The following is a 15,113-nucleotide window of genomic DNA, read 5'->3' on the forward strand; positions in this document are numbered from 1 at the left end:
TTATGTCAATGAATCACAGGTCTAATTTACATGTAGATTAGTTATAAATATATTATAATTGAACTGTAGTAATTGTCAAATAACTCTATATTCTTGTCCATTTTCTTTTGTAGTTATGCCACTCTCCCGTGGATGTATCTTCTCTCCCGAATCTTTGCCAGTTCTGATGTGGCTTTCATCTCTTACATCTCTTTAAACTTTATCTTTGGCCTTTGCACCATGTTAATGACCATAATGCCAAGATTACTTGCCGTGGTCTCCAAAGCCCAGGTTAGTGAACCTACTTCTCCCAAGGGTTTGACAAGGCCAGAGTAAATGTTAATAGTATAATGGCTCTGAAATCACAAAACCTAGAAAGGTGCATTGAGTTTCCTTTTGGAAAATAGTGCTATCTTAAGAGAGTGGTTACTTCAAATCTGAACAATTTTCTAGGAGACATGTCTGATTCTAACTTAGATGAAGAATTGGGGGAGATTCAGGCTGGCATAAATATGCTTCGGAATATTTAGAAAACATATAGAGACAGTAATAGTATCACCTTTGATGAAGGTGCTCTAACAGCATGATGCGTATGGGTGGTGCCTACCCAAAGGCCCAGGAAGTCTGGGGTGTGGGGGGGCAGATTTCATAGGTTTATAGGATTTTTTGAGATGGACTTAATTTTTCTTCATGCTCTTGTCAAGGGCTTTGTGGCACAGTGTCTGAAGGGATGTATTAAAATAAAATTCCTTTGTTAGTGGTCACCTAGGTGGCCAGCAGCTGGGGAGTTTCCTCTGCAAGAGAAGAAGGTTTGTTAGCTGCCCTCAGCCAATTCCCTTAATTGATTGTCATGCACAGGCCTCTAGACCAGGCTCACTCCAGACTGATTCTCGTCAGGGTAAGAGGGAAAGAAAGGCAACTTAGTAGAAAACACCAAAGCAACACATTGATGCTCTGGAAATTTTATTATTTTTTTGAGACTGGTACTCTGCATGTTTTTCTCTTGCTTCATTTGGCCTTCTTGCTCAATACTTGTGAATCCTTTGGTTCTTAGGGGATAGTTTTGTGTAAAAATTATTGAATCTGGAATTAGAAAACCTAGGTTTGAGACTTGACTTCTTCCCCTACTAGTGACCTAAGAAAACAATTCATGACTACTTTCTGGGCTTTAGCTTTTTTGCCTACAAAACAGGAAATGGAGAAGTTCTGGAACTGGGATTGGATAGGAGTAGGGAACTCCCAGCTGAAGATGCACTCTCTACCAATATAAGTTATTACACTGTCTGCAACTTAAGATCTTAGAATTGTCTGGGGGTAGCTAGCTGGCACAGTGGATAGGGGCTGGATCTTTATGTAGTCAAAGAGACCAGAATTCAAATTTGGTGGCTATGTGACACTGGGCAAGTCACTAAATCTGTCAGCCTCAAGTTTCTCATCTGTAAAATGGGTGGGTAGAGAGACTCATAATGACACCTTCCACACAGGGTTTGTTGTGAGGATAAAAGAGCCTGTTTGTAAAGCACTTTGTAAATGCTACCTGTCGTCATCACCATCACCATGTTTATTGTTGTTATGGTTGTTATCTAGAGTGATGAAGTAAATTTCAAATAAAAAAGGGGGGCACTAATCCATTCATAAGGATTTCTGTGAGACACATATCAGCAATTTTAATATGTAATGTTAATTCTGGTTTATTGTATTTTCATTTATTTGGTGAAGTATTTCCCAATTACATTTTAATCTGGTTTAGGAATGTTGCTCTCCTCAAAGTCTGAGGGCTGCAGGTTTGACACCTGTGGTCCAGAGCACTGAAAGTGTGAATTACTTTCCCAGGGTCCTATAGCAAGTATATGTCAGAAACAAGGCTGGAACCCAAGCCACTGTGGTCAGCATTTGACCCCTTGTTCCACACTGCCTCTCTACCTGTAAAATGGAGTTAATATTTTTTGCTACTTGCTACATAGGTTTGCTGTGAGTCAGTCTCAACTGAGATATATGTGAAATTATTTTTAATCAATTATTGTCAGTACTATCAGTATAAACCATGACAAAAGCTTCCTTCAGGGGTTGTTTCACAACACAAGTGAAGGAGATTGTTAAAAGAGAGAGCAAGAGAGTTAAAATTTGGAACAGACTTTCCATTCTCACAAGATAGAAAATGATAGTTGGATGGATTCAAGTGACTGGTCTTATACTTAAGGCGCATTATGAGTTAACTAGACTAGAATGAGCAGAACTGAGAATCTAACCACCATTTATAGCACTGCTTCTGTGCAAATGTGCTCCAGGCGAGCCAACTTACAAATGGACAGTTTGAAAGACAACCCATTGTAGAGTTAAGGGCCAGGATATAAATCAAACAGTGCCCAACGTGTATAATTTAGAGTCAGCACTGCCTTTTTATTCTTTACTTTGTTGAGAGCCACAAGGTAGCAATGCCCCTAGAGTTTTCCCTTTGAGCTTTCTAGAGTTAGTGTTAATCAGGAAAACCTTTCTTTCAGAACAAAACCTTCCTGCTATGATATTGTCTCTGTGGAGCCACACCCCTTTCCTTTTAACTTCCTTCTGGAGTAAAGACTTTACCTGACACAGCTAGGTTCCCTATTTTCTCACTGATCTTTCTGATTACATTTAAAAAAAAACACACATGAAAGTCATTGTTTGAGCTGATTGCAAATAGCTACTTGAGCTGGAGCTCATGAATGACTCAACTTGGAGACTTTTTGAAAGAGAAAAACTTTTATCTTTTAGATACAAAACTGACCCTTTAAAATTAAGGAAAGATATATCTTCATACATTCTGTGATCCTAAATATTTATAGCTGTTTGTCCATCTGGTTCTTTCCTTGTTAGAGTGCCTTAAAATGTGGTGGTAGTAGTAGTAGTAGTAGTAGTAGTAGTAGTAGTAGTAGTAATAGTAGTGGTAGTACTAATAGTAGTAGTTAGTAATAGTAGTAGCAGCAGTAGCAGCCCCAGCAGCAGCAGTAGTAGTAAGAAGTAATAGCTAGCATTTCCCTAGAGGAGAAAGTCTCACTGATGAGAGACTCATTGTCAGAAGTTGACTACTGATTGATAGGTATTTTTCAGTCACAGAACTTATTTTTAAAAATTATCTGCTCAGGTATAAAGGGGTGAAGATTTTCATGAGTGCAAGAAGTGAGCACTATATATACTTTCACACTGAAATCAGAGATTCTTGAAACATTGAGCACAGACACATATACACAGAGGCATATTATAAAACAAGACATTCATATGATTATTCTCTATGCAATACTTAGCCAAGTGCCTAAGGCTCAAAATATGCAACTCAGAGAGAGTGCCAACTTAATGCAAAGGAGCTGACAGTTATTACAACTGACAGTGGGACTCAAATAATTTTTACAAAGGAAATAACAAGTTCCTACCAATAATGACCATATTACAGTGAAATAAGAACCCAGTTATAAACTATGGATGTCCTTATTCTAATTGCTATAGGTCATGGCTAGTCTGATTCTGCTTTCAGTGTTTGTGGAAAAAAATGCTATCTCAAATATCACATATCCTTATTCAGACAGGTAATAAGCAGACTAATAAATGTCCCTAATTATTTTCATCGATTTGTACAAATTTGGTAAGTTTTGTTTTCCTATAATAGTCGTATTATTTTCATCTCTTTAATTTTAGTTATGCATTGTGTATCCCACAAAGAGGATGATTTATATGAAAATCCGTCATAACAGAGACTTCCACCATTTACAAAAAAGTAGAAAGAAATGGTATTTAGCTTCAATAGTATTGACAAGGTTTGCTGTACCTCTTTTGAACATGAACAAAGACTATTATTTTAATCACTTCTCTCCCACCAATTATACTCCCTGGATAATTGCAAGTCTATTCTTTTTATTTAAGTCCTGGCATATATAGCGCAATGAATCATATATAATATTATACCAATTTACTATAAGAGAAATCTTTTTTAAAAAAATTGGGGGTGATGATTAAGCAAAATCAAGGAAGAATGGAAATAAGACAATATAGCCATAACTCTCATTCAGAATGTACAGTGTTCATATGGCTGTGAATGATGCTTTCCTGAGAGTTTGAACCAATATTAGGTTGTTTTGTTTTTTTTAATCACTTTTGCCTTGCTTGTATTACATTAACTCGAAATGTCATTGATGAAATTCTAGACTGGGGTGCTGGCTTATTTAATGTCTCCTTTTCTGATTCTTTAGTTTGCTTCCTTTCCTCCTTCACATTCCAAGTGGGAACATTCCCTAAGGCTCTGCTCTTAGCCCTCTTTCTCCCCCAAGTGCTTCCCTTTGGTGATCTCCTCTCCTCTCACGGTTCCAACTATTATCTCCACTCAAATGATTCCTGCATCTCCATTTCCAGTTCTGATATCTTTTCCAAATTCCAGCCTGACAGTCCCAGATACCTACAACCCAGTTGGATGTTTTTCTTGCACCTCAAGTTCAATGAGTCTAAAATGAAACTCAAAATTTCTTTGCCCTAAACTTGTTCTTGTAGAGGACTACCTTTTTTAAAGTATTTTTTAAAAAATACATATAATTTTTTTTAACATTTTGCTTTTTAAATTGAGTTTCAAATTCTGTGCTCCCCTTTTTCACTTCCCCCATTTTTGAGGTGAGCAACTTGTAGGTTATACATGTGCCATTATGCAAAATATATTTGCATATTAGTCATGTTGTGAAAGAAAACAAAGACAAAAAACCCCAAGAAAGATAAAAGTAAAAAACAAGTATGCTTCTATCTTCATTCAGGCTCCATCAGTTTTTTTTTCAGAAGGTGGATAGCATTTTTCATTGTGAGTCCTTTGAAATTGTTTTAGATCACCGTATTCCTGAGAATAGCTGTCACACACAGCTGATCATCACACAATATTGCCATTACTATGTACAATGTTTTCTTGGTTCTGCTCACTTCTTTCTGCATCAGTTCATATAAGTTTTTCCAGGTTTTTCTAAAATTGTTCTGCTTGTTGGATTTTTTTTTTTTTGAGAATGAAGGACAAATAACAGTCTGCTCATTATTTCTTGTAGTACCATAGTATTCCATCACAGTCTTATACCACCTCTTGTTTAGCTATTCCCCAACTGATGGATATACCATCAATTTCCAATCCTTTGTCACCACAAAAAGAGCTGCTGTAAGTATTTGTGTGTGTGTATATGTATATGTATATGTATATATATATATATATATATATATATAATGTCTTTTTCCTTTTCCTTCCTTCCTTCTTTCCTTTCTTTCATCTTCATGTGATACAGACATAGCAGTACTTTTGATGGGTCAAAGAGTATGTGCAACTCTATAGCCTTTTGGGCAGAGTTCCAAATTGCTCTTTAGAATGTTTGGATCAATTCAGAACTCCACTAACAGTGCATTAGTGTCCCAATTTTTCCATGCCCCCTCCAGCATTTATCATTTTCCTTTTCCATCATGTTAGCCCATCTGATAGGTGTGAGGTGGTACCCCAGAGTTGTTTTAATTTGCTTTTGTCTAATCAACAGTGATTTAAAGCATTTTTTTATATCTCTATAGATAACTGATTATTTTATCTGAAAACTGCCTGTTTATATTCCTTGATCATTTTTTAGTTGGAGATTGACTAGTATCCTTATATACTTGACTCAATACATATTTGAGGAATGAAGCCTTTATCAGGGAAACTTGCTTTAAAATTCTCCCCCCCCCCCCACCCCAGTTTGCTGTTTTCCTTCTAATCGTGGTCACATTGGTCCTGTTTGTGAAAACCTTTTAATTTTAATGCAAACAAAATTAATGCTTTTCACATCCTATATTTCTTGTTTGGTCACAAATTCTTTCCTTATCCACATATCTAACAGGTAGACTATTCCACAGTATCGTAATTTATTTGTGATATCACCTTTTATGTCTACATCATTTATCCCTTTTGATCTTACATTGGTATATCATGCAAGATTTTGGTCTATACCTAGTTTCTCTCAAAATGCTTTCTAGTTTTCCCAGCAGTTTTTGTCAAATAAAGAGTTCTTGACCTAAACTCTTAGACAAACTCCTTCAGATACCTCTAAAAAGAGAATCTGATCAAATTTTGGAGGGGCAGAATCCAATAGGAGATGGACTGTGGAAGATTCACAGCTCAAGACAGGCTGGAAGATTGATGGGAAGGTTCTGTTCTGTGGGAGTGGAGGAGCACACAGCACACAAGCTGTAGTAGCACGTCCCTCCTTGGTAGGACTGATCAGGTGGTCTGAGGTAGTAACTGCACTGAGGAATCTTGGGCATATCAGCCCAGGATGAGAGTCCAGTGGAACAGAATGAGTGAGAACCACGGAGTCCCAGGTATCTGCAGTGGCTGCTCCTGAGACTATCAGCCCACAGATTAAATGTCACTTATTTGAATTTCCAGGAGCCAAAATGACAAAGTGATCAGTAAATTCTCTCTCCCTCTCCCCTTGTTGACCTTGAAAGAACCATAAAATATTTCCCCAGAAAAATCTGGGGACAGTGGGATCAGCAGAAGGGACAAATAGTCTTGTAGCATGTGAGGCTAGGAAAATTGCTAAGGAGGATCTCTCTTGCTGTGGTGTAAGGGGACCAGTACAGGACCAGAGCTGTCCCAGACAGCCCTACCTCAGTAAACCAAGAGGAGATCCATAGCCCCAGAAGGGTGGAGCCATGCAGCCACCAACATCAGGACACTAGGTGTGCCTCAGCACTGTAGGGGAATTGGGAAGACACTAGGGCAGTTGGGATCACCTACCGCTGAGCTTGCTTATGCTCTTGCTCGGAAGAAGAGATGTCCTGTGGCTAGACAACCCCTCCCCCACACTTAACAAGCTAGCTCAAGAGTAAATCCAGAAAAACACCAAAAAAACTTCACCTGGTCTCTGCTTTCTTGTGCCAGCCAACTCTGCACCAGGTAAGCTGTAGCACTTTAGCTTCTAGCTGAAAGAACCAGAGGCCACAGCACACAAAGTGTCATCATCTTGAGTAAAAAGCAAAGCAAGAAAGAAAAGACCATAGAATACTTCTATGGGGACAAGGAACAAAACAAAGAGCCCTCTTGGAAGACCTGAAGAAGGATTTTAGAAGCCAAATTAGAGAAATAGAAGAAAAACTGGCCAATGATTTTAAAAGTATGAAAAAAGAATTCACTGAAGAGAACAGCTCCTTAAAAAGGAAAACTGCAGAAATGGAAAAGGAAGTACAAAAATTAACAGGAGAAAATAACTCCTTAAAAGGAATAATTGGACAGATGGAAAAGGAGGTGCAGAAGTTAACTGAAGAAAACAAATTTGATAAAAATTAGAATTGGGCAAGTAGAAGCTCATGACTCTATGAGACATCAAGAATCAGTCAAACAAAATCTAAAGAATGAAAAGAGAGAAAGAAGATGTAAAACTGTATGCCATATCAGGGAGGGAGTGTGGAGGGAGGGGAGAATGGGCTAAGGAAGGAGAAAAAATCTAAGATATATGGAAGTGATTGTAGAACACTGAAAACAAATTAGAAAAAAAGAGTTCTTGTCCCAAAAGCTTGGATCTAGATTACTATGGTCATTTACTGCTGTGTATTTTACCTAACCTATCCCACTGGTCCACCACTGTATTTCTTAGCCAGTACTAGATTGTTTTGTTAATTACAACCTTGTAATACAGTTTGAGATCTGGTATGGCTAACCTAACTTCCTTTACACTTTTTTTTCGTTGATTCCCTTGATATTTTTGACCTTTTGTTCTTCTACATAAAATTTGTTATTTTTTTTCTGGCTGTATAAAATATTTTTTTGGTAGATTGATTGGCTTAGCATTGATCAAATAAATTAATTTCGGTAGAATTGTAATTTTAACTTAGCCTACACATGAGCAATTAATATTTTTTCCAGTTGTGTAGATCTGACTTTAATTGCATGAAAAGTGTTTTGTAATTTTCTTCATGTAATTGCTAGATTTGTTGACAAATACACTCCTAAGCAGTTTTTAGTTGTCTACAGTTATTTATTTATTTTTTTGGCATCTCTGTGGTACAGTGGATAGAGTGGTGGATAGAGTTAGGAATGTTCCTCTTCCTGAGTTCCAATCCCACCGCAGACATTTATTAACTGTGTGACCCTGGGCAAGCCACTTAACCCTATCCCTATTTACCTTAGTTTCCTCATCTGTAAAATGAGCTGGAGAAGGAAATGGTGAACTACTCTAGTATTTTTGCTAAGAGAACCCCCAAATGGGGTCATGAATAGTTGATCTGACTGGAAATGACTGAACACGATTATCTTAAATGGAATTTTTTTTTCTATCCCTTGCTGCTGGACTTTGTTGGCAATATATAGAAATCTTGATGCTTTATGTGTGTTTGTGTTATATGTTACAACTAATTTAAACTTGTTAATTAGTTCAACTAGCCTTTAATTTGATTCTCTAAGATTCTCCAACCATACCATCATAACATCTGCAAAGAATGACAGTTTTGTTTCCTTCTTGCCTATTGTAATTCCTATGATCTCTTTTTCTTCTCTTTTTGTCATGACTAGCATTTCTAGTACAATACTAAATAATAGTGTTGATAATGGGCATCCTGCTTCACCTCAATCTTATTGGAAAGCCTTTTAGCCTATTCCTATTAGAGATAATGCTTGCTGATGGTTTTAGATAGATGCTATTTATCATTTTAAGTAAAGCTCCACTTATTCCTATGCTTTCTAGTGTTTTTTTAAAAATAAGAATGTGTTACATTTTGTCAAAGCCTTTTCTGCATCTACTGAGATAATCATGTGACTTTTCTTGTTTTTGTTATTGATGTGGTCAATTATGTTTTTAATATTGAGCTAGCCCTACCTCCCAACTTGGTAATAGTGCATGATCTTTGTGATATATTGCTATAATATGTAATATATTGGAAAATCATGGCAAAATGTGGTTGCCCAGAGAAGTTCACTACTATTGTACATCAGTTTCATGATGGCATACTTACACAGGTCTGGATAATGGAGAGTACTCTCACATTTTCCTTGTCACTAGTGATATAAAGCAGGCCTGTGTGCTTGCTCTCATGCTTTTTAGCATGATGTTTTCAGCCATGTTGGATGGCTCCAAGGAAGACAAAAATAGCATCAAGATCAGCTCTTGCACTGATGGGAAAAGCCTACAAGCCAAGACTAAAGTATAGGGGGGGTTGGTGCATGATTTTTTTTTTTAAAGATGATTATGCATTCACTGTAGCCTCTGAGACTGAGATGCAACAAAATATGGATTAATTCTCAGCTGCTTGTGCTAATTTTGGTCTACAAATGACCTCAAATAGAGGTTCTCTACCAGGCAGTACCACACCATTCATACGTGGAATAATTGATTATAGCAAGTGGAGAAATTTTGAATGCCGTGAATAAGTTCACTTACCTTGGCAGTAGACTTTCCAGAGACGTACACAGACGTGATGAAGTTGATGAACACAGTACCAGACCTAGCTCAGTGTCTGAAAGGTTCCAAAGAAAACTGTGTGAGAGGAGAGGTATTAGACTACCTATCAAACTGAAAGTCTCTGGAGCCATTGTGCTGACTTCATCTTTGCTTGCCTGAGAAACCTGGGCAGTATACCAGCACCATGTTAGGAAACCCAGTTACTTCCATTTGAATTGACTTAGAATGATTCTTAAGATCATCTGTCTAGATAAGATACTAGATACTGAGGTTCTTCCTTGAGCTAAAAATCCAAGCATTCAAACTCTATTGCAGAGAGTGCAACTCCAATGGGCTGGCCATATTGTTTGAATGCCATACACATGTTTGCCTAAAAGTCTGTTTTATGGAGAACTCACACAAGGTAAGTGCTCACAGAGAGGTCAGAAGAAGCACTTCAATGACACCCTTAGGGTCTCTCTGAAGAACTTTGGAATTGATTGTGAGATGTGGGAGAAACTGGCACAGGACTGATCAGCATGTCACGCCTGCATCAAAGAAGGCACTGTGCTCTGTAAGTAAAGCAGAGCTGAAGTAGTTCAACAGTATTGTGAGATGCACAAATTTGGAGACATCTCTACTTCAGATGTTCAATTTGCACTACTTGTAGCCATCTTGTGATAGAGCCTTCCAAGCTTGTATTGGGCTGACCAGCCACAGTCAGACACGCTGTACCTTGACCCCAAAATAGTGATGTCATTTTGGTTGTCTTTGAGAATGAAGGACAATAACCACTACTTAATATTTTAAGGAAAATTTTTTATTTTTGCTATGCTTTCTAATGTTTTTAATAGGAATGAGTGTTTTATTTTGTTAAAAGATTTTCCTGCATTTTTGAAATGATCATATGACTTTTATTTTTGTTACTGATATCATTAATTATGCTCATAGTTTTCCTAATATTGAGGCAGCCCTGTATTCCGATTGGGTCATAGTATAGGATCTTTGTGATATATTGTGGCACTCTCCTTGCTAGTATTTTTTTAAAAAAAATTCTTTTTATTTCAAACTTAAATACACAATAAGAAAAAAAAAGAAACATATTATAAACTTAAATAGTAAATTAGAAAAAGGAAAAAAAAACATTGCTATATGCACAGCAGAATGTAAGAGAGGATTCAAAATATACAGCAATAAATTTCCATTTCAAGAAAGCCTATATAATAAATACTACATATTGTGTTCTGAGCTGGCCATCTTTTTTTTGCTTCCTTGTAAGTTTTTGTTCTCACTATGCACTTTTTACTTTGTTCTTTCCCTCTTACTACTTTCTCTCCTCCCCCAAGGAGGCTACCTTTATGTATAGAGATACATATATACACACACAGACACACAGACACACACATACAAACAGACACACAAACATACATATATATATCTATATACATACATTGTAATCATATTGATATATAGGAAGATACATTCATATCCAACTATGTAAGACCATGCTATACTTGCTTATCCTGTTTCTCTGAGGGCGAATAACCTCTTCCTTCCTAAATCCAGGTCTTTCCATATTTTTCTAAGTCCACCAACTCAGCATTTCCTACACCACAGTAATAGTCCAACCTTATGCTGTGTAGCTATTTTAAATAGTCTAAAACAACATTGATTAATATGGCTGACATATAGTGTAGTTTCCCTATTTTTCTCTTTTGATTAAATTTATTTTAGCTTTAATTTCATCTGAGATCATGATTACTACCCCTCCTTTTTTCCCTAATAAACTCTACTCCTGATCTTTATTTTTATTATACCTTATTTCCTGTTCCTCCTCACTCCTCTGCTTTACTTCTACCTGCTACTTTGCCCTCCTATTACTTAACCTACTCCCGCCTCCAAAGAGCTGTCCCTTATCCTCTTCCCCACCTCCCTTCCCATTACTCTCTTGTTTGTATCAGAATTTGGAAGACTTTTATAGCCTTACACACACACACACACACACACACACACACACACACACACACACACGCAATTCCCCCTTTATCTCATTCTCATTAATCTAAACACCCTTCTGTATCCCCCTTATCCTATTCCCTCACCCTCTTATTTCTTTATTAATTTAGAATACTTTTATTCCCTTGTAAATGCATAAATTGTTCTTTGACCCAGATCTGATGCGAGTAGGGTTCCCTCTAAAAATCATTCCCTTATCCTCTCCCCCCTTCCTGTCACCTAATTCCCATAAATGTTCTTATTTTGAAATATATTTAATTATTAAAAGCTGACATTTAGATACTATGTAAAGTCTACAAATTGCTTACCATACGTTATAGAAGCTATCTTTTACAATAAATCTACTACCATTTTACAGATGGGGGCACTGTGATACAAAATGATAATACAGCTATAAAGTGTCAGGAACCCAATTTGGACTCATGCCTTTCATCACTCAAAATCCAGGGGTTTTTCTTCTATACCATGCTTTCTTTTAACCAGTTTCCCATTTGTTGCTTTACAATATAGTGGAGCTACATATTTCTTTTGTACAGGCTTCTCTAGACGGTTACATTATGTTATGATCTGGGTCAAATTGTCCTTGATAGATGGCCACACTGATACTCTATTTCTGATTAGCAATAAGAGATTTATGGAGAAATGTAGCTATTTAGCATAGCAATTGTTGTGTGTGCAAGTATTTAATGATCTCTCTTCTCCTTTACCTTACAGAATTTGCAGGATATCTACAATGTCCTCAAATGGGTCTTTACCATTTTCCCTCAATTTTGCCTGGGCCAAGGTTTAATAGAACTTTGCTACAATCAGATTAAGTTTGACCTAACACACAACTTCGGCATTGATTCCTATGTGAGTCCTTTTGAAATGAATTTCTTGGGTTGGATCTTCGTGGCAATGGCCCTACAGGGCACAACTCTTCTTCTTTTGAGAATCCTGCTGCATTGGGACTTGCTTCAGAAACTAAGGTATGTTTTCCTTTGTGTTTACTTTTCAAGTGGCCCAATACTTGAATCTGAACATCGGTTATACTTGTAGCATCCAAAGTGAATTTAGTGGATGCTACATCATATTATTTTCATTGCTCCCATTGCTGTAATCAACCTTGGGAGGCAGTAGTAGTCACTGAAATTCAATCAACTTCAATCAACTTCATCTTCCAATTAGTACTTGTGTTCTCTTTCTTTGCTACAGGAAAATACAAAGGAGGGTTTAGGAAGCTATAAGGAAGAGTCAGCATTTATATGAGTTTAAGGTTTGCAAAATGCTTTATATATACTATCTCATATGATCCTCACAACAACCAAGATAATAGGTAATAATAACAAAACCAATAGCATTCATATCTAGGATAGAAAGCCAAACATGCAACACTCCCTGTAATGTGTGTAACTCGGAAAGGAAAGGGTATGCATGGACTGTTTTAATGCTCCACTCATACTCTTGAGATACAAAGAGCAGGATGAAGACCTCTTGCACTAGTCATGCGTTCTCTTCTGAGCCTCAGTGGTTTCATCTGTGAAATGATGAGTTCAGTTTACCATAGAGTCATAGAATTTCAGAGTTAGAAGGAAATTAACTGATCATCTAATTCAACCTATACATGAAAGTAACGACTATATAATATACCTGACAAGTGGACATTTAGGCTTTACTTGAAAGTCCTCCAACAAAAGGTGGTGGTGATACACTAGCTCTTGAGGCAACCGGTTCCACTTTGGAAAACTTCAATTGTCTGGAATTTTTTCCAGACATTAATCCAAAATATATCTACTTAAATCTTTCACCATTTGTTCTAATTCTTAGCACTGGGATCAATTAGAACAAGTCTAATGCCTCCCCTATATGATAGTCTTTCAAATACCTGAATCACCATCATGACCCCCCTGAGCTTTCTCTTCCCCAGACTAAACATGTCCAGGTCTTTCAAGTGGTCCTCATGTGACAAAGATTTAAGGCCCTTCAATGTCTCTGTTGCCCTCTTTTAGACACTTTCCATCTTATCCATATCTTTCTTAAATTATGGTGCCCAGAACTGAATACAGGACTCTAGTCAAGGTCTAACAAAGACAGGGTACAGTGGGTCTATCATCTCCCTATTCCTAGAAGCTTTCCCCTTTGTAATGTAGCCTATAAGCACAATGTAGCCTTTTTGCCTGTCTAGGTTACCTCTCTTTGATCTTGAAGGCATTATGGGGAAATGGAAGCACAAACCACAAAGGATTCATAAGAAGGTGTTGAAAAGGTTGTGATTTTTATGAGGGAAATACTACATGAGAAAATATTTCTAAGGTATTAAAATCACAGTTAGCTAGACTCTCTCCCCCATACTCACCCCATCTTTCAGCAGTCAGGTGACAAGTCAGAGAATCTCTGAAACTATGAGATTTCTGTCATTGGCAATCTGTTGAAAAACCCTAGGCCTAGTTAAAGCACATAACTATAACTATAGTGGAAGTGAGATTTTGCTGTTGTGAGGAAATAGTCTCTTCAAGGAGAACCCCAGACTAAGATTTCCTTTAAATTTTATTTTTATAGTATTGTCAGCATAAATTTGAGACTCTTAACAAGCCTATGAACTGTCTCTTGGCATCATTGTAGAGTATAACAAGGCAGACTTGGATTCAGGAAGATCTGAGTATAAATCCCATATTTGATACTTACTGACTGAACAACCATAGACAGTCATCTAAATCCTATTCTAAGAGTCCCAGGCAATTCCAAATCTGTAAGTTACAAATGGGTTGTGATCTGTGTGGGTGCTCCATCAATGAAATGACAAACACATGACATATGGCAATATTAACATAACTAAAAATTGAAATAATATAAATTTTCTTGTTAGTTATAATATTTAAATATTCACCAGGCATTATACAATGCAGAATACACACATTCACCCAGTGCAAGTTAGCCTAGATTAGTTCTAATGACTACTAGTCTACAATGCAAAGTTAATTGACTATTAAAAACATTTAAGAGGACAGAAAAGAGTCTGTAACTAAGAATTTGATTTATAGAAGATATAAGTTCTAATATTTCATTTTCCCCTTTCCAATCAATTAAAAAAAAGAATTTAATGAATGTTTACTGTTTACGTGACCCTAAAGTAATATTGAAGTTGGATGGAAGAGTTTGAATGGGTTTAACTTGAAAGTTTATGAAGATTTATGTGGATGGGGCTAAATGAGGTTACACATCTCATTCCCACCTTGATTGACCAAAATAGAGTTATACCTATGTGCCTATCCTCCACTTAAGGTCTTTAGGGATTAATTAGGTATAACATGTGAGTTTCACATATTTTTTTGGAAAAAAGGAAACAGTGGCTTTAATGATTAAAAAATACGATTGTTCAAAGTCAGTTAAGGCTAATGACTTCTGGGGTTGAATAACAGAGAGAGTGGAGGGGGCATTTTCTTCCTATATGCATGTACCTTTCTGATGATGGAACAGGTGAGCTGCTAACAAAGGATGAACCTGAGTTCTTAGAAGAGGATCTTTAGCAAGTTAGCTTGGAGTTATATATTTTTTTAATATAACTTTTAAATACCATCTGGCAAGTCAGAGGGGTTGTAATATGCATTGAGGGAATACCCATATGGATTCAAGCACAAACTTTTTATCTCTTTAACTACAAAAGCAGTTTCAATAGGGGAAAAAAATGAAGTTTAATAGAGTTCATTCTCTTCCCCTGAGAAAGTGAAACAAAATGGAGACAGA

The 15,113-nt window shown here is 36.8% G+C and overlaps 1 protein-coding gene across 1 annotated transcript in view; it reads left to right on the forward strand.

Moving 5' to 3' along the window:
• The window catches only part of ABCA13 (ATP binding cassette subfamily A member 13), a 371,167-nt gene that overhangs the window by 229,426 nt on the left and 126,628 nt on the right, over window positions 1-15,113 (forward strand). The window contains exons 38-39 of the mRNA XM_072598129.1: window positions 114-270; window positions 12,105-12,358. Coding sequence (XP_072454230.1) covers window positions 114-270; window positions 12,105-12,358 — 411 coding nt within the window. The remainder of the gene's footprint in view (window positions 1-113; window positions 271-12,104; window positions 12,359-15,113) is intronic.

The sequence above is a fragment of the Notamacropus eugenii genome, chromosome 3, assembly GCF_028372415.1.
Source record: "Notamacropus eugenii isolate mMacEug1 chromosome 3, mMacEug1.pri_v2, whole genome shotgun sequence".
Classification (NCBI taxonomy): Eukaryota; Metazoa; Chordata; class Mammalia; order Diprotodontia; family Macropodidae; genus Notamacropus; species Notamacropus eugenii.